This window comes from Phragmites australis, chromosome 13 (assembly GCF_958298935.1).
Source record: "Phragmites australis chromosome 13, lpPhrAust1.1, whole genome shotgun sequence".
In the NCBI taxonomy this organism is placed as follows: domain Eukaryota; kingdom Viridiplantae; phylum Streptophyta; class Magnoliopsida; order Poales; family Poaceae; genus Phragmites; species Phragmites australis.
The window spans coordinates 15,596,970-15,620,695 of NC_084933.1; the positions used below are offsets into that span (position 1 = coordinate 15,596,970).

At 41.4% G+C, this 23,726-nt stretch overlaps 1 protein-coding gene across 1 annotated transcript; it reads left to right on the top strand.

Annotated features, from left to right (window-relative positions):
• Nucleotides 1-12,673: 12,673 nt before the first annotated feature.
• On the top strand, nucleotides 12,674-22,506 carry LOC133888511 (OVARIAN TUMOR DOMAIN-containing deubiquitinating enzyme 12-like). The gene is made up of 10 exons (XM_062328786.1): nucleotides 12,674-12,906; nucleotides 19,602-19,776; nucleotides 19,975-20,048; nucleotides 20,518-20,572; nucleotides 20,656-20,730; nucleotides 20,979-21,052; nucleotides 21,152-21,200; nucleotides 21,603-21,687; nucleotides 21,970-22,026; nucleotides 22,150-22,506. Exons 2-10 carry the CDS (start codon nucleotides 19,609-19,611, stop codon nucleotides 22,194-22,196), a joined length of 684 nt encoding a protein of 227 aa, XP_062184770.1. The 5' UTR covers nucleotides 12,674-12,906; nucleotides 19,602-19,608; the 3' UTR covers nucleotides 22,197-22,506.
• The last annotated feature ends 1,220 nt before the right edge of the window (nucleotides 22,507-23,726 follow it).

A 23,726-nucleotide genomic window follows, 5' to 3' on the forward strand; every position in this document is an offset into this window, starting at 1 on the left:
AGAAGACCACAATTGTATATTGTGACAACATAAGTGCTATGTATATGTCTTGCAACCTGGTCCAATATCGTTGAACGAAGCACATCGAAATTGACATACACTTTGTCAGGGATCAGGTCGCACTTGGTGCCATTCATTTGCTGCATGTTCCTTCACAGCAGTAGTTCACATACATTTTCACCAAGGACCTCCCAACAACAATGTTTAAGGAGTTTTGTTCCAGTCTCGGTGTCCGTGCATCTCCCGATTCGACTAAGGGGGGTTGTTAGCAAGATAAATCTATGCATGCTCGCTGCATGTGTTAGTTGGATATGGTTGTAGCATCTAGGTCCCTAGGTAAGTGGTAAGTATTTCGATGATTAATGATAACTATATCATTATGACTAAAAAGTTTATTTTGAAGGGTATAAAAAATTTAGTTCACAATGATGATTGGGTATTTTCGGTCTCTAAAATTGATTCTATGGACGATCAGAGGATATGAGCATCAAGATCAAGGATCTTCTAGTTCTAAGTGTCACAAGGAGATGAATGACATTTAGAGTGGTATAGGTCTCATTTTTTTAGTCTTTTGACCATACTATAAAGAGAGGCTATGAGTAGTAGCTTGAACTAGTTGAGTCTAGACTTGGTTGGATCAACACTTGTGAAATTCTAGCATTATATAACTTAGAGAAGCCTATGGATGAGATGATGAGAAGTTAGAGCTTAGGAAAAGTTTGAATTAGACGAGCTCAGAAAAATTTGTTCTCACCGGATAGTCCACTAATCAACAAAGAATATACACCAGAGTGTTTTTTGGCTAAGAGAGAAAGTTAATGTCTACACCAGATGGTCTGGTGCTAGTGTCGAGTGCACACCGTAGTATTTTACAAAACTTGTGCAAATTATCAGAAAATAGAGTTGAATACACCGAACCCAGAATAGCATATATACTGTATTTGTCATCAAGAAGCAAGAGAGTGCACTAGAGTAATTTGCAAAATTCTTGATTAAAGATTAAGGATATCATTAGTGTATAGAGAATAACAAGTGTACATCTAGCTGTAGTTTATGCTTGATCTTGGTCAAGTGAAGCTATTGGCTTGTTACTTTTGGTGGTTAGAAACACCTACCCGGTCTTGGTGATTGGAGGTGCTTAATAAGGTCTTGGAGATGTTGTGGGAGCCTCAAGAAAAGCTTTGTGTATGGTTTGATTCCCGCCACTCTGGAGATGGAGAAGTGGCAATCATGAGGGAGCAGTTGAGTCTTAGTGACTCAAAGGGGAGTGATATCCTCAGTGGATGCTCCAACGAGGACTAGAGGGGAGTGCCAACTCTTCGATACATCGAGAAAAAAATGGTGTCTTCTTGTCCATCTTTTTACTTTTCCGAATTTACTTTAAGCATTTACATTCTTGCAAGCTTCAATTCTGCAATTTACTTTGTATTCTAATTTGCATGTTTTACTTGCCTTCCTCTAGCTTGTTTGTGTAGTTGCATTATCTTTCATCTAGGATAAGGTTACTACTTGTTCTAAAATTTGATAGAAATATTTTTAATTAGAGCCCAATTCATCCCCCTCTTGGGTCATTTGATCCTTTCAATTGGTATTAGAGCTTCGTTTTCTTGATAGGATTAACATCTTAGAGTAATGGCCCTCGGGAATAGCGGTAGTGTACCAAAGTTTGAGGAAAGAACTTTGTCTATTGGAAAGTTCCCATGATGAGCTATCTTAAGGCTATTTTACCTGAAGTTTTTCTAGCCATCTACATTGGGTTTGATCAACCTTTTACCGAATAACTAGTTAAATAGAATGCTAAGGCTAGAAATGCTATATTTGAGGGAATTAGTGAAGAGGTATTTTCTAGAGTAAGGAGCAAGGAATTAGTTCATGATATTTGGACCAGTCTTTCTGAAATTCATGAGGGTTCTAGAAAAATCTAGGAGAAAAGATATCATGTGCTAATGAATACTCTTAATCAATTTAAGATGTTTCCAAATGTGTTATGCAATGATGGGGCATCTTGTAAACTCATCTATGCAATGAAAATCAAGTTTCGTAAGTTGATGAGTTACTGATTTAGAATTTTCTTTGTTCTATATTCTGTGTACTTGGTTTTGGTTTTTGATTAATTTCATGTTTATATCAAGTTTCATCTTGGTTTAATCCATCCAAAATCTTGCTAGAATATCTAGTGTTTGATTTGAGAAAATTTTGAATGACTTTGGTTTGATCTCGAGTAGCTTTTTGGTCAACTCGAATAGGTTTTGATCTGCTCGATTTTGGTTTACACAGTCTACTTTGACTAGGAATAATTCTAGATCCACTTATCAAATTGACTCGATTCTTGTTGGGTTACTTTCGTATTTGAATCTAGGTTCAGATGTTCAAATTTGAGGGCAATCAGACCAGCGGATCTTTCTCTACATTATTTTACTAGAGAATATACAATCCGTTTCAAGTGGAATACCGAGTTTTAATCGATTTTCAATTTGGGTGAATTAATCTCTGAATTTGGTTTTCACAATCATTCACCCCCCCTCTGATTGCCTTATTAGAGTATAATCAATCCTATAGAACGTGACTGGAACCTAGTGGGTCTTCCGTAATAAAGAAGATGAGAATGGTGTGGTAGTACACAACAAGGCAAGACTCATCGTGTAAGGATTTGCACAAGTTGAATGATTGGATTTTGGTGAAACATTTGCTCCATGGTAAGTCTTGAAGCCATCCATATCCTTCTTGCATTTTCTTTATATCATAACATTAAGTTTTATCAAATAGATGTGAAGAGTGTATTTTTAAATGGCTTCATTAATAAACTTATTTATGTTGAACAACCCCCTGATTTTGAAGATCCTAGATATCATAATCATGTTTATAGGTTGTACAAAATACTTTATGGACTCAAGCAAGCCCCAAGAGCTTAGTTTGAATACCTACGTGACTTCCTCATTAACCAAGGATTCAAGATCGGGAGGTTAGATACAATATTGTTCACAAAGATCATTGACAATGACTTTTCTTATGTCAAATTTATGTCGATGATATAATATTTGGTTCAACTAACAAAGAGTTTTGCAAAGAATTTGGTGACATGGTGTCCATAGAGTTCGAGATGTCGATGATTGGTGAGCTCAACTACTTCCTTGGATTTCAAATCAAGCAATTAAAAGAATGGACGTTCATCCATCAAGAGAAATACATGAAGGACATTCTCAAGAAATTCAAGATAGATGATAGCAAGCAAATCAAGACCCCATGCCTACCTATGGACATCTAGATATGGATGAAATGGGTAAACCGGTTGATCAAAAACTTTATCATTCTATGATTAGGTCACTTCTTTATCTTACCACATCTTGGTCCAATATTATGTTTAGTATATGCATGTGTACTCGTTTTCAAGCTAACCCTAAGAAGTCACATCTTAGCATGGTTAAAAGAATCATTAGATGCCTAAATTATACACCTAGCATAGGTTTGTGGTATCCCAAATACGCTAGTTTCTTACTCTTAGGATACTCGGATTTGGACTTTACCGGATGCCGTGTGGATTGTAAGAGTACTTCAGGTGGGTGCCACTTGCTATGGTCCCTGGTTTCATGATCTTCTAAAAAGAAAAATTTCGTAGTCTTATCCACTGCGAAAGCGAAATACATAGCCGCCAGAGCATGTTGGACCCAAATCCTCTATATGAAACAAACCTTGTTAGATTTTGGTGTTCATCTAGAGAAAGTTCCACTCCTTTGTGATAACAAGAGTGCTGTAAAACTTGCAAATAATCCCGTTCAACACTCTCGCACAATGCACACTGATATCCATCATCACTTCCTTAGAGATCATGTGGCTAAAAATGATATTTCTCTTAGTAGTGTAAGGTTGGAAGGTCAATTGATGGATATATTCACAAAACCTCTATATGAAGCTACATTTTGTAGATTGCGAAGTAAGTTGAACATGACAGATGCTTCAAATGTGATGCATTCATAATAGGTGCTTGTCTAACATTCTCAAGATAGTGGTGAACATGTGTTTTACTTGAGTTCGTGACCCCTAGTTTCACTCAAGGTATGTTGTTGGGTTCACTATGAAGAAGCTTGAGGAGGAAAATAGTATGACAATATAGATTTATTTTATGCTTTGCATTCACATGTCATATATTTTGCACTTATGTTTACTTTCATGCTCTTGTTTTGCATTGCATGTGCATTATCGGTAGAGAGATCACAAAGGAGAATATCACTCTTTGAGATTGTTGTTCACTCTTAATGTGGACATCATCTATATAAGTATGATTAAAAAGATGTTTGTACTTAGTGCCTATTGAGTCATGTCCTAGTGAATTTAAAATTTTGCTCTTTAAGTTCATAGGCAATATGGCTCACACATTTTCTTAGAGTTTTCACTCTCCTTTCTTTATTTGTTCTTATTGCCTATTGCGAAAATTATGTATGGTATATCCTTGTTGGGCAAATATTTGCAAATGAATGTTTGAGAGGGTAAGGTCTTCACTCAAGCTAGTCCAAACATGTGTTTTGTTGAGTGTTTATTTGAAGTTTGGACTCAGTGAGAGATTTTAGTGTAGAAGAGTTTTTCTTCTCACCAGATGGTCTGATGTTCCTTTCTATGTTCTCAATGGACCGGTGCTTAGACTCTGTCAGCTCTGCATTTTCCCTAGAAAAAGGTCCAACGTTTGCTGAGAGTTCTTCACCAGACCTTCCTGTGTTCAAGCCAGTGGTAGTATCTCAGAAGTTCTAGAAATCTGTCTGGCGCATACAATATTTCCATCACGGACCTTCTGGCGTTCAGAATTGAATTTTTCCTCAGAAATGGTCCGGTGCTCTATACTGAGGTTAGCAGACAATCCAGTGTTTGAAAATCGGTTTTCTCAACTCAGTTTTGGCAAGTCTCCTGGAATTTTGTCTTGTGCATTTGTCTGACGCTCAAGTCTATGCATCTCCTAGAAGAAATCGGCTTCGACTCGGCTTTCTCTTCCCGATTCGATTGCTGTCGTGCCATCACCCAAGCTCCCATCGCCTCATCAAGTCGTCATTCCAACACCGTCGAGTTCTAGAGTAGCTGCGCACCTATCCCCTTGTGCCACGTCAGCCACCTCACCGCCGTGTCTCACTAGAGCTCTGCCCTAGCACCACTTCCCTGTGCTTAGCATTGCCACCACCTGAGACGTAGTTCTTCTCCATCATCACCGGCTTCTCCCATAAATTCTTCGTGATGGGTCGTGAGCGTCGTGGCAAGAGCAAGGCCGTTGAGCAATAAAAAAAGAAAAGGTCAAAGGAATAGAAAGAGTGGGATTGAGCGATAGCTGTTGCAGATGCTCCTATTTCTTAGTGAGGTCTTTAGATTAGAGGTGACACTTCTCCGCCGCGTTGGTCCACTCGCACTCATTCTACCATGAGGTTGGGCTCGACGCCTTCCGGCTAGTTAAACAGCAGAAAGAGGGCTCGTCTGGAGCTAGAGCCAAAGGAGGAGGAGGAGGAGCAGCAGACAGAGTAGCCTCCATCACAGGCAGAAACTAGGTTGCGTGAATTGACATCTTTCAAGTCACCAATGATTAAGAAGCTGAGGTTCGTTCCAGTCAGAGAGTGGTTTACCCTACAAAGAAATAAGGGGGTTCCTAGGTTCTAGAGTACACTGTATGAGAGCTTCCACATGTCATACCTGAGGAAGAATGTCAGCTTGAACGAGTACAAGACGCTCAACTGTTGTTACATGTAGTTGGCTTCAGGGAGAGTGGACATGAGACAACACTTTGTGCATTCCCTGGAATATCAGCTCTGCTTACGGATGTGAACATATATGTTGAGGAGTGGGTCAGAGTGTTCTACACCATAATGTCGATTGTAATAGAGATGAACTTCATTCAGTTTATGTTCCAGGGCGAGCAGATGAGATTATATCAGAACAACATGTTTGAGTCTTTGGGGGTTCAGGTGAGTGCCAGGTACCGTCATGAGATCGTTCATCTGAACGCCAACCCTCCTCGTCGTCCTCTTGTTGGTGGTTACTTTCCGACAGACGATGAGATTAGATCGTTGTTCTGGCAGCCATTCGTCCTAGGTTCTCTCAGACTACCAGACATTCTCACACTTGACGCAAAGGCCATCCATATGGCCATGAGACGCAAGCTATTGCCGAGGGTCAGCTATGTAGATGTCATCACAAATATATAGCAGTGCCTAATCCTTTCCATCCTTACTCAATAGCAATTTGACATTGTGGATCTTATTCTTTGTGAGATAGAGGATGTGATTGCAGATGGGATGACGATGGCTAGATAGCATCCCTATGTGCACTTGATATCATATATGCTTGCTCACTCGATCAGGTTCCTTGAGTTTCTTCAGACCTACGATTAGTCTTTGACTTACTTCAATTAGTATTCTCCTACTGCACTTTCAAACATACGCCGAGGTTGGTGTGCCATGTTATATGCTCAGGAGTAGATCCCAGTAGACAAGCAAGAGAGGGCATATGCTGAGGACCGTGCCCTAGCTGGGGACGAGGTAGAGCTACCACAGGCTGTCTTTGATATTGACAACAACTTAGGTTCTGACAATGTTGAGTACTTTGCTCTAGTCGCTAGGTCACACGTTGCAGAGGTAGGAGGATCTACTGAGGCAGTCCCATAGACTTCAGTGCCTCCCTCTGCAGCACCTGAGATGGCACCTCCCATGACTCCTGCTGCATAGCCTTCCGAACTCTTACTCATTCTTCAGCAGATGCAGCAGCAGCCGACAGTTCATGCAGAGATGCAGACGAAGCTTTAGACTGATCTTATTCGCCAGCAGGAGCAGCAGTTGGTGCTTATGCAGTCACTCCAGCAGCATTAGCAGGCTATGTTCATAGCTCTCCAGTCAGACAGGAAGAACACCAATAGGATGTTCTCGTTTATTTTTGGTTGTTTGGGATCTCTGTTTTAGGCTTCAGGTCTTCAGTTTCCAACTGCACCTTGAGCATCTGCTCCAGCCCTGAGTCCTCTCCCAAATAGTGTTAGCGGTTTCTTGGTACTCCGGAGCCAGGCTTTCCACTCTCACCACTTTTCTCCACTGGAGTCTTCTCACAACCTGTCGAGACGTCTCAGAGGCCAGTGTTTGCACCATTGTCTACACCTATGACCATTAGGCCCCTTAGCTTTTAGGACTCTTCGCAGCTGACTGTCCCTGAGCAGCGTTCATCAGTTGTTCCACCTCTTGCTGTCACATAGCCTAAATTTGATGAGATAGATTCTACGCTTTGGGTAGTGCAGAGTCAGATTGTTCTGGAGATGGTAGCTCAGGGTCATGGAACCTTAGGCTTCGACCCCCGTCTAGATGTAGTTTCATCAAAGTCTCTTGCCCCATCCGTCTCTGTTCAACCTTCAGCAAGATCCCTCTCAGTTGATGTTGACATCACTGCTGCCGCATCCGACTCCGAGTTCGATTCAGGGTCTCAGTTCATGGCGCGTCCTTCTTCGGCAACGTCGGCTCCTTCGTCTCCTATGGCCTTATGTGTTTAGTAGTGTTATCTTTTTGGTTCTTAGATGCCAAAGAGGGAGAGAGTCTAGTGTTAGGGGAAGAGTATGTTAGGGGAGAGAGAGAGTTAGTTCGAATGTCTAGAATTAAGGGGAGTCTTAGTTTCAAGAGGAGCTTGAGTAGTTAGGTTCGGAATGTTAGATCTTATTGAATTTTGATGTAATAACAGACTATTTGGCTCTTTCTATTGATGTGTTTTGCTTGCCATCACATTGTGTTTCCTCTCATGCTCTGTTTAATTTTAATTCACCTAGCATAGATAGGTTGTTCTATTGCTAGACTTTCTCTTACTTAATTGTTTTATGTCGTAATTTCTTAGTATGATAGGGTATACTTCAATTCATATCTTTATCTTCTTATTTGTGTTGTCATCACTCACTAAAAAGGGGGAGATTGTAGTATTTAGGCTCCTAGGTAAGTGGTAAGTGTTTTGGTGATTAATAACAACCATATCATTGTGAGTAATAAGTTTGTTTTGAAGGGTATAAAAAATTTAGTTCATAATGATGACTACATATTTTTGGTCTCTAAAATTGATTCTATGGACGATCAAAGGATATGAGCATTAAGATTAATGATCTTCTAGTTCTAAATATCACTGGTAGATGAATGCCACTTAGAGTAGTATATATCTTTTTTTAGTGTTTTGATTGTACTATAAATAGGGGCTAAGAGTAGTAGTTTGATATAGTTGAGTCTAGATTTGGTTGGATGTAGACTTGTAAAATTCTAGCACTAGATAGCTAAGAGAAGCCCATGAATGAGATGTCGAGAAGTTAGAGCTCAAGAAAGTTTAAATTGGACAATCTCAAAGAAAGTTTGTTCTGACCGGGTGGTCTGGTGATCAACAGAGAATATACACCAGAGTGTTTTTTTGGCTGAGAGAGAAAGTTGATGTCTACACCGGATGGTCCAGTGTTAGTACCGAGTGCACACCGGAGTATTTTACATAACTTGTGCAAATCCTCAGAAAATGGAGTTGAATACATCGGATGGTCTAGTGATCAGTGTGTATGCATCACCGGAGCATTTTCCAGAAGTTTTTCTTTCGGCTCAGTGGAGATGTTACTAATCGGATGGTCCGGTGTGTGAATAGAAAATGCCAGAGCATTTTCTAACAGTAACAGCTAATGACAGCGGGCAGTGGCCAGTCGTTGAAAAAAGGTACACACCGGATGATCCAGTGTGTGTGAGAAGGCGTATACCAGATCATCCAGTATTCATAGAAATCATAGGCGGTTGGGTAACGACTAGATTTAAACCTCTATCCTATTAATACCTACTCACTTCGTCTCACTTCTATCTCTTGTGAACCCAGAAGAGTGGATACATTGTGTGTGTCATCAAGAAGCAAGAGAGTGCACTAGAGTGATTTGCAAAGTTTTTAATTTAATATTAAGGACATCATTAGTGCATAAAGAGTAGCAATTATGCATCTAGTTGTAGTTTAGGTTTGATCTTAGTCAAGTGAAGCTATTGACTTGTTATTCTTGATGGTTGGCAACAACTAGTCGGTCTTGATGATTCGAGGTGTCTTGATGAGCTCTTGGAGATCTTGCGGGAGCCTCAAGAAAAGCTTAAAGTTTGGTTTGATGTCCATCAATCCGGAAATAGAGTAGTGATAATTATGATGAAGCACTTGAATCTTGATGGCTCAACAGGAAGCGATATCCTTAATGGATGCTCTAACGAGGACTAAGGGGAGTACCAACTCCTCGATACCTCAGAAAAAAATCGGTGTCTTTTTGTCCATCTGTTTACTTTCTTGCATTTATTTTGAGCATTTATATTCTTGCAAGACTTCAATTCCATAATTTACTTTGTATTCTAGCTTGCTTGTTTACTTGTCTTCCTCTAGCTTGTTCATGTAGTTACATTATCTTTTATTTAAGATAAAGTTACAACTTATTCTAAAATTTGGTAAAAGTATTTTAATTAGAATCCAATTCACTTTCCTCTTAAAGTATTCGATCCTTTCAATGGTACTCATTGTATCTATCTTCGATTGTCTTATCTCTTGATAGTTTCAACTGTAATCACGTATTGTTTGTTGTAAATCTTATACACGATGTACTCTATATATGCTAAGAGTAATCGCCCAATTGTGTGGAGAATTCTCCGAACCGAGTCCTGCTTTCACTACGGGCAATTCTTAGATCATTCCTAATCATTCTCTCTTCATCTTGTTTAATTTCTGGTTTTCTTCCCTGTTCCAATTCTCTTTATTTTTTCTTATCTCTAACAGCTTCCTTTCGAAGGGATTCGAGAGAATGACCTTACGAATTCCTTCATGAAGGGAACCGTTAGAGCGCTGAATGGAACGAAAATTCATTCGCGAAGGGATTCTAGGTCGCAAAAGGAATCCGTTGGATATGATCTTAGCAGATGATAGCAAGGAAAAAGTGAGCTTATCAGCAGGTGAAGACGTATCTGAATCTATGAAGTCATCGAATTTTGCTGCTAAAGTGGGTGTTGTTGTATCTGAATCTAGTATGCAGAAAACATCTTCCAACCCGGTGATTTCACTAGTTTAGTAGAAGCATGATCCTCTCAAAAAAGGGAGTGTAGTATTCCAGTGGAGATTTTTACAAACTAGATTATCAGCAGTGTGTAATTAAAAAAATGCTGAGGCACCTGTTCAAATGAATTTTGCTATAGCACTAGATGTACTGATGGTCAAGTTTGACAGTGTTCAGCGTCAAAGAGCAAATTCCCGTTCCTCTGTCTATGTATATAATCCACATTTGAGAGATAGTAATAAAACAACAGATCAAATAGAGGTATGGGACAGTCCATGGTTTTACTAATTTACTTGCGCGAAACGGCCAGGAGAAACAAGTACACATGCCCAAGAGAAATATGCAAAAGCCTCGGCGTCGTACGGTACGGTATGTAGCGTATGTGAGCATTTTTAATAGGACACTGCTAGCGCTGGACATCTGGATACAGTATCGGACGGTTTCTAGCTGTTATATCGAAGGAGCAAGGTAGTCGGTTGCCCTCCGATCAAAATGATTTCTCTAGACGCTCGTAAGACTAATTAGTGAGCTACACTTCCGATCTATGCCTCACTATCTCCATTTCTTCATATGCCCTCCCTCCTCCCTCGCGCTCCCCGCCGCTCGTCGCCTTTGGATCCGGCAGTCCTGCGCCACGTTGCCTCCATATCCAGCAATGCTAGTGCTCCTCTCAAACCATACCGTTATGGAGGACACCATCACGCTGAACCAGCTCGATGCTGCCATCTATCGTCGTCCTCTTCATCAGCCAGTAGTTAGCGCTTCTTCTGAAGACGCCGCCACTGGATCTCCATGCAACACCACGTTGCCATCCACCTCGTAGATTTGGCCGCGTACACGCAGAAGAAAAGTTGGAGTCAGAAGCCACTCTCATTAGCTAAATCTGAGCCAGGCAATGCAACATCGTAAGTTAATTAATACAACATAAAAAAAAGAAACAATACAACATTGAATAATAATGAGTGCAATATAAAAAAAGAATCATTGCAACATCAAAAGGTATTTACTGCAACATCAAAAAGGAATCGATGCAACATCCTACACAAAGGATTGCAACATCGTGCAACATTAAAAAAGACAGCTACAACATCGAAAAGTATTCACTGCAACATCAAAAATGAATTAATACAACATTCTAAACTAAAGACTGCAACATCATGTACAAAATGAATCGCTGCAACAAATTAAATCGAAGGACTGCAACATTCTTATCACAAAGGGGAAGGAGAAGACGACTGCCACAGAAAGGTGTTTTGCCATAGAAAGGAGAGGTCGTCGCTGCCACACTCGCTGAGGTGCTCAGAGCAGGAGGAGTCACAGCTACCGCTAGAGGAGTAACCGTTGCCACACTCGTTGAATGGTGCGGACGACGCCGGGGCCGTCGAGCTCCCAGCCTCGCTCCCCCTGCCTTGTCACCCTTGACCCTATGGGTCACATCGTATTAGGCCACTAGATCCACTACCACGAGCTTGATGCATAAAGCTCGAGCTGGTCCGCCGAACGAGCTAGCCGATGGATGTAGTGCTGCAGTCAAATATGAGCCAATCTGAAGAGGGAGTGATGAGACGAATGGAGGGGAGCTAGATTGAGCTGTGGGGAGCTGGATCTGAAAGTGGAGCGGTGACTGAGGGGCAGCGTGATAGGAGGTCGGATCGAGTGGGGGGAGTGACGAAGGAGGCAAGACGAAGATGACCAGAGAAAAGTGATAAGGTGGGGCTGTGGAGGGCGACACGATCGGTGTTAATGATCGAGGATGGACTGTGCTAATTATCGATGATAGGCTACAGATTGAGCGGGCCGTCCAATGCGTAGAACACCCAAACATTATCATTTCCGTTTTCGATATCTAAAGTTTGCATCATAACAAGTGAAGGCACTACGATATATAATGGAGAACTTCTCTTTTTATGAAAATTCGTAGTATTACTACACCCAACACAACAATGATCAGCGCATGCGCAAAGTCACCACTGCACTGCTCTACTATGGTTAGACCATCCCCAGTTATACTCTTTTCATTTCATCCTCTTCTGGAATTTCTCTTCTCATTCTTATTTTCTTTATTTTTACATTATCTTCAACGGTTTCTCTTTGAGAGGATTTGTGAAGGGGAAGAAGAGAATCTCAAAGTAAAGAGAATAGAGTTAGGAATCCTATTCTGACAGGAACTACGAAGTGAAACCGTTGAAACGCTGAAGAGAACGAGAATCCCTTCGTAAAGAGACCGGAAACCGCAAAGAGATTCGGTTAAAGATAGCCTTATAGGGCATGTTTGGTAGAATTCCCCTCATCTAAATTCTCTAGCAAGATGATTCTATGATCAAAAATAATCTTCTATATTAAGTTTTATAAAAAAATAAATAAAAAACTGATAATTTAAACTCCTAATATTTAATTCATTTAAAAAAATCACCCTGAAAACTAAAAATCACGGTTGGACGGTACCTCAGTGTGACAGTCTCCCTAACATGCCCTCGCAACCGGGCTGCTCTGGGCGCAAAGCAACTTCCCAGGACATGACCCACCTGTCAGCTGAATGCTGATCAAATCAGGTGGCCCCGAGAGACGGCAGGGAGTCGCGCCGGGGATGGGGTAGTTGGGTAGGCAAGGCCGTACGCGGAAGAAACCGCGGCAGCCTAACAGTCCAACACAGGAAAAAGGCGCAACCGAATCGAGCGGAAGCAATCAAAGCCACCCAGCCGCGGCGCAAGAGAAGAAAGCGCCATCGTCTCGTCCCCCGTCCCGACACCGGGCCCGTATAAGCCCTCGCGCCGCGCACCCTCCCAATCTGCCGCGCGGGATTCGGTACCGTCGAAGCTCTCCGGTCCCGCGAGCTAGCAGGCGTTCCACTTCTGCTGCTACCTGTGGCGGTATGGTTCTTCTTCTTGCTTGCTTCTTGATTGATTTGGAAATCATCGTTGTTTCTTCTCTTCGGAGGAATTTGGGCGTTTCTTTATGTGACGCCGACTCGTGCATTCGGATTCTGGTTGGCGGACGCGGGGTGGATTGGGGTTGAGTCAATCGAGATTGTTGGGGGATCTTGTCTTGGTGATCGACAGAGTTGAATCAATCGAGATTGATTCGCAAAGAGAGCTCTGCGACGAACAAATCCCCTGTGCGTTCTTGGCTTGATGCGATGTGCAGTTATGAGTCATCTTTTCCTTAGCTCCCTGCGCTAAGGTCCGATTCAGGAATGTCCGACAAGAAAAGGTAGCTTGCTCGGTTGATCTATTAGCAAGATGGTGCTTCCCTAGGATTGAAGTTCATTCAGTCTGGTGCTCCGAATTCATTTGCTATTTTGGTGGGAAACGACAATACTGAATGAACGACGACTGTAGATGAACAATCTATTTTGGGCAAGATTGGAGGGGAAAATGGTTTAGTCAAACTGAAAAGCGAAATCCCTTTGGGATCTTGCCCCAGAATACAGGTGGGCAGGATTCGTTGAAAAAGGTGGATAGAATAGATACTGGATACCATTCAGGCTAGGCTACTTATAACGTCTGTTCTACTTCCAGTGACCTCTGGAAGAAACAATTGGTGCTCAATTTGTAGCCACAAAATGTAATTTTAGACTCTGGATGCCGATACTAACGCTGTCGCCCTTCATGACCTTATAAAGAGCTAGCAGAGAAACTAAAATATTTGAACTTAGAGGAGAGCAGTTAGGTAGGGGACTGAGATTGAGACTGACAGAGAGAGAGATGACAGCCCGTTGTTGGCGCTCGGCTAGGACTGGGCGGCGTTAGGGTTAGGGCGTGTGGTACTGTTCATGTCGATGGCTATACTGGTGGCATGCGGTACTGTTCATGTCGGTGAACAGTCGCAAGTGGTGGCGGTTGCAACAGGGAAGGGGAGAAAGGAGTTTAGGGAAAACCCTTAACCTTCCTTGATCTTATTGATAGATGTCTCCCTCTATATATATATAGGAGAAGACTCGACCCTTAAGAAACTAGAGATTGGATCTTATAGATATGATCACAATCTTGATTACATTCTTTTAAAACAAAAACATTCTAATTATATCTAATGATGTGTGGACCAACTGGGCCAACCCTAATATATGGTGGTTTAGCTCGCCATCTTGCCCTTCCTGCGGCTATACTGCTGGCTGACCATGACATCTCTCCCCGTTTACTGAAGCAGCTCGTCCTCGAGTTGCAGTGTAGGATATAGGTGCTGGATGGTAGAAACATTCTCCCACGAAGTTTGCGACATCGGTTGATCTTTCCATTGAATTAAAACTTCGAGTTCTCCTTGATAGCGTCTAATGCGGAGGACCTTAGCAGTATGAGGTACGGTACGTCCCTCATGAATAACTGGTAACTCTGGCGGAGGTGAAGGCACAGGTCTAGTGCATTTCTTGAGAAGACCAACATGAAACACATTATGCGACTATCCGCTGGCAAGTCCAGGCTATAAGCAACCTCACCAATACATTCCAGAACTTGATAGGGTCCATAATAACAAGGAGATATTTTGCCTTTTGGAGCAATCGCAATTACATGCGCAGTTCGTGTGAGAAGGCGCAACCAAACCCAATCTCCTATAACAAATTCCAATTGGTGATGATGTTTATTATAATAACTGCGTTGAAACTCTGGAGCCTGAAGAAGACGTTCCCGAATAGAATACAAGAAGGCATCGCGATCCACCAAAAGGTCATTCATTGTTGGAATTCAGGCATCGCCAGTATCATAAGATCGAAGGATCGGGGAATATCGACCATAGACCACCTTGAATGGTGTTTCCTTTAGAGAGGAATGGAATGATGTGTTATAGCGATATTCAGCCTAAGGAAGCCAACAAATCCAATCTTTAGGTTTGTCCACCGTGAGACAACAGAGACACATCACGATGACTTTATTGACAGCCTCATATTGTCCATCTGATTGAGGGTGATAGCTGAACTCATATCCAATTGAACTCTAGAAGGAGCGAAAAGTTCCTTCCAAAAGCGGCTTATAAAGATGACATCCCTATCACTCACAATAGATCGTGGTATCCCATGAAGACGAACAATTTCATCAAAGAAGGCACGCACCACCATCGGTGCTGTAAATGGGTGGGCCAAGGGTATAAAATGAGCATATTTAGAGAAACGATCCACCACAATAAGAATAATAGTTTTGCCGGCAACTTTTGGTAAGCTTCCAATAAAATCCATAGCAATGTCGTCCTAATCTGACATGGCACATCCAAACTTTGGAGAAGACCGGCTAGATGAAGATGTTCAGTCTTATTTCTTTGGCAAGTGGAACAATTCCGAACAAAATTGCGAACCTCACGAAGAGTACCTGGAACATAAAAATCAACACAAAGGCGTTGAAGTGTCTTTTGAACACCCTCATGTGCCGAAGCATGAATACCAGAAGGACCGTTTGAAGCAGCGGCCAATTTGTTAGAAGATAAACATGTTTTTTGTAAAGAATCAACGCATCTGATACTTCCCACGGAAGAGTGTGGTTGCCGTACTGAATCTCAACTAATAATTGACTCATGGAATCATCTTTCAATATAAATTGCCGAATATTATTAGATAATTGAAATTCCGAAAAAGAGATAACGAATAGGGAGATATTGCTATTGACTTGGCCAGATAAAGCATTAGCCACTGTGTTGAGTTGACCGAGCCTGTATTTCACTGAAAAATCATAGCCTAATAATTTATTTACCCATTGGGTTTGTGGGATAGTAGAAACGCGTTGATCCAATAGATATTTGAGACTATAATGATTTGTGCGAATAAGAAACTCATGACCCCATAAATATGAGCGCCAATGGCGCACAACTTGAACTAGACCAACTAATTCCCTCATATGCGGCCAATTTCGAATGACGGGCCGCCATAGGATGACTATAGAAAGCCAAATCACCTAATCCTTGATGTAGAACAACGTCAAACCATGTTCCCGAGGCATCACATTCAACAATGAAGAGGGCATTGAAATATGGTAATTGTAGAATAGGAGTTGAGGTCAAGGCCTATTTAAGATGCTGAAAGACAGATGTGGCCTCCTCCGTCCAAAGAAATCCATCTTTCTGCAATAATTGAGTGAGAGGTTTGGCAATACGACCATAATTGCGGATGAACTTGTGATAGTACCTAGCAAGTCCCAAAAAAACACGCAGTTGTCTGATGGACGTAGGGACGGCCCATCGAGAGATAACCTCAATTTTTTGAAGATCAACTACCACTCCTTTAGCTGAAATAATGTGGTATAAATAGGAGACTTCAGAAGAGCCAAATAAACATTTAGATTGTTTAAGGAATAAATTGTGAGACCGGAGTGTAGCAAAAACCTGGCGAACACGCTGGAGGTGTCCAGCCCAAGAAAGGCTATAAATCAAAATATCGTCGAAGAAAACCAAGACGAATTTTCGAAGGTAAGAAGCCAAGACATCATTCATAAGAGCTTGAAAAGTTGCCAGGGCATTGGTGAAATCAAAAGGTATGACAAGGAACTCAAAATGACCATGATGTGTGCGGAAAGCCGTTTTTTCAATATCAGTTGTATGCATATGCACCTGATGATATCCCGAACGGAGATCTAGTTTAGTGAAATACTTGGCGCCTTTGAGTTCATCCAAGAGTTCTTCCACCATCGGGATGAGAAATTTATCCTTAATGGTATTGTCGTTTAATGCACGATAATCCACACAGAAGCGCCACGAGTCATCATGCTTTTTGACTAATAATACTGGTGAAGAAAATGCGGATGTGCTATAGCGAATAGTACCATTAGCCAACATCTTGGTGCATTGGTGCTTTAATTCATCCTTCTGCAACTGAGGATAACAATAGGGGCGAACAACAACAGCGATAGAAGAATCCTTAAGGTGAATACGATGATCGTCTGAGGGGGTGGAAGTCCTGTAGGTATAGTAAAAAGATCCTGAAATTCACGAAGTGAAGAGTCCATCATATCTGTGGGAGAAGCCTCAAGGTAATAATTGTAGGGAGCATGACGATTGCGACTGTGTCAAGTCACTTGATGATCTGTTCGTCAAAACTTCATGGAAGTGTTTGGAAATACCAAACAATGGGGCCAAGGGAACTTAACCACTGGACGCCAAGAACCATATCAAATCCTCCCAATGGAATAGTATAAAAGTCAACCAAAAAGTTCTCATGACCTATGAAGATAGAAATTGATGGACAAAAACTCATACTGGCAATAGAATCGCCGTTAGCGACGGCCACATGCATACCATGTTGGGGAGTGGATACTGGAAGGTGGAGTCGACACAGATGTCCTCACTTATGAAGTTGTGTGTAGAGCCAGAATCTAATAGTGCTTGCAATGTACAATTGTTGAGATGTACTTCCAATTGCATTGTACTGGTCATATTTATTCCGGAAGGGGCATGTAAAGAAATTCGCACATCGTTCGTCGTTGATGTTCCTGTCATGGTTAACATGTCAGTAACTAGACGGGATGGGTGGATCGACGTTCGAAAGTCTGGGGCAGAGCAATGGTGTCTTCCAAATTATGGGGATCTTGAAGTTCCATCTCCAATCTAACACTTTCTGATAGTCCGACAGTATATAATTTGGCTTGTTGATGGGAATCCAGATCATCCACCTAGTTGAGAAGCTGAAGGAAAGCATCCGTAAAGGTGGCCACCATTCCTGATTGTCGGAGGCAGGTAAGAGCCCCCAACGGATTATCGCGTGGAGGGGGGGGGGGTCCAAAGTGACGATTAATGGCTGTTGCAAAACTGTCCCAAGTGGGCACACCCTCATCGTGTCCAGGCACATATACCATTGGTGTGCACCATCGGAGTCTAGGGTACATTGTCCCTGGAAGAATTTTTCATAGTGATGCAACCAAGGGAGAGGGTTCGTGGAGCCATCAAACTCAGAAAACATCATCTTATAAGAGGAGGAAGACCTTGTGGGAGGGCATGAAAGCACCTTAATGCGATCCCGAGGTCGAGGGTGGTCATGGGTCGCAAAGCATCCAGGTTCAGAATCGGCGATGAGGAAGGCTTCCAAAGCAACCTTCAACGCCGTTGGTCGTCGTGGTAGGGGGCACGAAATCTCAACGCCTCCTTTGAATTTAGTGGAGCGGCGAGGACGACGAACAACTCATCAAACCATTGTCAGCGTTCGCGGCGAAATTCCTCAAGTTGTTCGCAAAGATTCGCCCATGAGGGTGCAGGATCAAATCCCCTGTTGATCTCCATGAATGGACTAGGCAACAGAGGTGTCTGATACCAGATGTAATGGGCAACAGTTAAGGAAGGGATTGAGATTGAGACTGACAGAGAAAGAGAGACGGTAGCCCCTTGTTGGCGCTCGGCTAGGGCAGGGTGGCGTTAAGGTTAGGGCACAGGAGGTGGTGGCAACGACTGTGCTGGTGGAGGGCGTGTGGTACTGTTCACGTCGGTGAACAGTACCCACGAGTGGTGCTGGTTGCAATAGGGAAGGAGAGAAAGGAGTTCAGAGAAAACCGTAAACCTTTTTTGATCTCATTGATAGATGTCTCCCTCTATATATAGAGGAGATGACTGGACCCCTAAGAAACTAGATATTGGATCTTATAGATATGATCACAATCTTAATTACATTATTTAAAAATAAAAACTTTCTAATTATATCTAATGACGTGTGGACCAACTGGGCCCACCCTAATATATGGTGGTTTAGCCTTCCATCTTGCCCTTCTTGTGGCTATACTGGTGGTCGACCATGACGGATCCTCTTCCAATTCAATACAAATTTCAGTGTCCATGAGATAAAGAGGTAGCCATCCAATTCTCTGCTGTAGCATCATGGCTCATAGGGCTTCATATGAAATATCGATGCCTCTACCACACATATATAGTTATATATATTGGAGGGCATCGCCAGCGCATACATACAAAATTAAGTACTACATGGAAGGTCAATTATGCTTGGTACCATATATGTTAAATGCGCGCTTAACCTGTGATATGTGGCCTTTCCTGCTTACCATGGAGAACATGGATGGTATTATCTGGGCGTCAGTATGTTAGGACTTCGGAAGATATGCAAATTATGCTTGAAGAGAGATATCTGAGATGCCATCACATGCATCTCTAACAGCAAAGTACTGTAGACAAACTTGAATATATGCCAGTTATGCAAATCATTGTTCTTCTCTCCCAACCAAAAACATAATTTCAGCATGTATGCAGTAAACATTTTACATTTAAGTTATTTTGATAGGTCTCTTTCATTTTTCCTGCAGTTGCTTTTTTTTTTCATCCGTTAAGATATAAATTTTTGCCATATACATTGTAGGTTGTGTTTGCTTCCTTCACTTCTATAGTTGTACTTGTAAATTACACTCCCTATTTATTTGCTTCTTTTTAGATATTCAGGTTCTTTGAGTATTTCAAGATCTCTTCCAACACATTTAGCTTAGCATTTTTTTTTAAATATAATTGTTTTTCCTGACAATATCTAGGTTGGAGATGACACACATGTTTCCAACTTTTTAGATATTCAGTTTCTTTCAGTATTTCAAGACCTCTTCCAACACATTTGGCTTAGCATTTTTTTTTAAATATAATTGTTTTTCCTGACAATATCTAGGTTGGAGATGACACACATGTTTCCAAATGAAGGTGCCTCATCCAGCTCAACCTCTATGAGCAACCAGAGGAGTGAGACCAATGATGATAGGATGATTGCAATGGTTCTCACAGAAGAATATGCCAAGTTAGATGGTGCTATGGCCAAGCGTCTTACAAATTTAACTTCGATTCCTGTAAGATATTGCATAACTTTTTTCTTCTTTATATTTTCTTTCCTTGTTCCTTCTCTTCCCTGCGCAGAACTATTGATTATTTGTTTGGTCATTGGTGGGCACACTCTATCTTTCCCTTTCTGGTACAGATTAGTTGACTAAATAAAGGTAACCTCATGGGCTTCTTACCTGATACTCATTGCTTCTGTACGTTTGTAGCATGTTCCCCGGATTAACACATACTTCCCGACATATAGTGATGCCACTATGGACCATTATCGCCTTCTTGATAGGTAACTTTTCTTGAACTTTAGTTTGCTTCAATCTGCTCAAGTGTTCACATTTATTCATTGGAAGGCAGGCCCTCATTCAGAAGAAGATATTTCAGTGCTTCCCCTTATTTTGCAAGGCATTAACTTTCTGCACGTTCAGTGGTTAACTCCATCATCCCGTTAGTCTTTTTGGCTAACTTTCTGCACGTTGACATTGGTTAACTCTATCCTCCCATTAGTCTTTTGGCAAACATTTGGAGATCTCTGTCCTTGGGAGTTGAGAGTGTAGAGTTATCTTGATCATAGAAATCTTCCTTTTCTTTCTGAAATTGTCATTCACATGGTATATCTGCACTTCCAAACAATTTTTAGCCATTTCTATACTCTATGCACATTATAGATATGGAAGTTCAGTCTCTTGTAACTACCTTCTTCCTGAGATATAAATGAAATATCAACATCTTGTCATGATGTAAGAGTTTTTTTGTAGGCTGAATGCATATGGCTTGTACGAGGTGAGGGTATCTGGTGATGGAAATTGTCAGGTTGACCAACTTCTTATGCCTATTGTTATTTACTTGATGAAATTAGATAATCCTATTAAACTCTTAATCATATGTTCATGTAGTTTCGTGCACTCTCAGACCAGCTATACCAATCACCTGAGTATCACAAGAATGTTCGAAAGGAGATTGTAAAGCAGGTATGTCAATACCTGGCCATATTGGAAGTACAACTTTTTTACTTCTTGTTAATAAGCTCATATGGCTCACAAGTGTATGCTGTAACACATGCCTTTTACTTTTTTCATGCTTTTTGTCACTCTGTGCTTAACTATATTAGAATTCCTTGGTGTGAAGTACTAAGTAACATAATTTTTTTATCAGTGGTCTGTTAATTCCCTTGTCTGAGACCTGCATGCTTACATGTGCTGTTTTTCTCCTTGTGCAGCTCAAGGAATGTAACTCCTTGTACGAAGGTTACGTTCCAATGAAATATAAACATTATTGCAAGAAAATGAAGAAGTATGTATTTTCCTAGTGTTAATTTTTCTGCTTCAATAACAACAGTTCCTGAACTTGTGCTTTTGTAACTGTGGTGTCATCATAATACCATGTTTCCAGGTCTGGTGAATGGGGTGACCATGTCACGCTGCAAGCAGCTGCTGACAAGGTTAATTCTCTTTTCCCTGCTATGATTTCACCATCATTTGCTCAGCTGAGTTTTCATGCAACTACTGTAGTACTGCAACATTTTTAGCCTTTACATTACTATGCAAATAATTGTTATTATTTTAATATCTAACTGAAATACAAAACAACAATAACCTGTGTTGTCCATGGCATGACTTCAGAATAAAACCTTAATGATCTCGTAATCTGTGTTATTTTAATGTATTTGAATTCATCGTACACCATTTGATATTTATATTATGCTTCACTAAAAGTTCCATACTTCTGAGGCAAACATATACTTGTGGTTTATACTTTACGGACAATCAGTACATATATTTACTGTTGTACAACATGGATTCCCTGGAGAGGATGTGTAATGTTTTCCTTTACTTTTTGGCAGTTTGCTGCGAAAATCTGCCTTCTAACATCATTCAGAGATACCTGTTTTGTTGAAATTATTCCTCAATATCAAGCTCCACAGAGAGGTAAGGTTTTGGATTACTACCTTATTAGTTACTAGCTTATCAGCCACACAGAAAACTTTATGTATACTGACGTAGAACACCTCACTAGCGACCAGTAGCTGTTTGCATTATGTCACTTTCACTATGTGCTGTTTCAGCGTTATTAGTTTGTGTTTGGATTTGTTGCAAGATCTTGCGCATACACTTTTATGGCTTTATGAGCACTGCACACTTGTGCAACACATAGGTAGATACAAAATCAATAAAGAAAAGTTACTGACCCAAAAATCTTACGTTTTTCAGAGATTTGGCTAAGTTTCTGGTCAGAAGTTCACTATAACTCACTGTATGATGCTCGAGGTCAGAAACACAATATACTTCTCCGAACTTGCTTATAGCAAGTCGTAAATACATTAATGTGGTTGGCTCATGCTGTCATATACACGTCTTTTTTAAGAAAAGGAAATACTTGTTGCCTTGCAGATCTCCCTAACAAATACAAGCCTAGGAAGAAGCATTGGTTGTTTTAATATTCATGCACAAGTTTGCTTCAGACTTGGTGGATTTGTTGCTTGGCCCTTCCACGGTTTCACTACTGTTCTTTGGTGGCATCCTGGGGATAACCTGTGTGGTTTTCTCCCCTATAGCTCTGAATCAATGGCCTGTTGCGTATGCTGGCTCCTCGGTATAGCATCATGCAACGTTAGATACTGTTACTATACAACATTAGATCTAAGGTGGCAACATTAGATTCACCTTTACTGACAAACAAGTTTGATTGTATACCTATTTGTTCATTGTTATATTCTTTATACATCTACATACTGGTGCTCTTCGTCAGTTTGTTCACTTCATTTTTGGAACAACTCATCATTATCATTCTTTGACCTAATGTGTATTGCCTTTAGTTGATACGTTCTATTGTGCATGGCTTCTATGCCTGAATATATGTTTACCAGTTCTCAGGTCTGGATGTAACAACAGTTGTTGTACAGCCTACCATGAACAGAACCCGCTACCATGAACAGAACCCGGAGTGTCTCACGCCAAACACTGAGCATCTCGTGTAAAATATCTAGTGAGCAACACTTAGGATACCTTGGTCGTGACACTACGTCGTCGGATTTTTGTCGTCACCCGCGCTCTGGAGGGACTCTGTCGAAGCGCAGATAGCCGGTGGCTTGTTCTTGGTCGTTGAGATCAAGAACGGGTAGTAATGTAGATTGGAAAAGATAAGTAGGGCAAAAAAAAGGTACAGACGAAATGTAACGTAAATTATGTTTGATCGATTAGAAGATGTTTTTAATTGGTTATGACCTTCTTATATTTAAAGAGTGGCATGTCTTAGCCATAAGAAATCAAGACTCCTGATCCTAACTGAAAGATATGATTCGGCCATACTATCTAATCTATGAACTTTCTACAATTGGCATATTTTTTCGCTTTGACCCGAGTATCCTTTATTGTGCAGTTCGGCCTTCTTGAACTCGACTACATGCTCGGCTCGAACACCTGCTTGCGTACCTCCTGCTACGTGCTCAAAATTTGACTAGTCACTGCCTGGTTCAACCACCTGCTCGGAGATGCTCACGTGCTCGAATTCAACCAGCCCTTCTAGCTGCTCGGAGATGCTCACGTGCTCGGATTCAACCAGTCCTTCTAGCTGCTCGGAGATGCTCACGTGCTCGGATTCGATCAGTCACTGCTTGGTTCGACCAGTCACTGCTTGGTTCGACAACTTGCTCGGAGAGCACATGTTTGAGCCCGTCCAGTCTTTCCAACTGCTCGGCTCAATCACGTGCTTGCATTTTGACCAGTCATTGCTCGGTCTAACTATCTGCTCGGAGACCAATGTGCTCGAAACTCGAGTAGTTCTGCTCAGAGACCAACGTGCTCGGAGACACCTGCCTTGTAGTTTTCAGCCATTATCCCTCGATCTCATACAGCTTCTCCTAGTCGAAGCATTCTATTATTGACCTAGTCAGAGACCACCTTAGCCAGAGATCACCTGCTCGAAGATCACCTAGTCAAGGGTAATCATATCCGGAGATCACCTGATC

Coding starts and splice junctions, on each gene's coding strand:
- LOC133888511 (XM_062328786.1), top strand. CDS start 19,609: ATGACACACATGTTTCCAAATGAAGGTGCCTCATCCAGCTCAACCTCT. Junction 21,053..21,151: donor TATTGCAAGAAAATGAAGAA/GTATGTATTTTC, acceptor CCATGTTTCCAG/GTCTGGTGAATGGGGTGACC. Junction 21,688..21,969: donor ATATCAAGCTCCACAGAGAG/GTAAGGTTTTGG, acceptor TACGTTTTTCAG/AGATTTGGCTAAGTTTCTGG.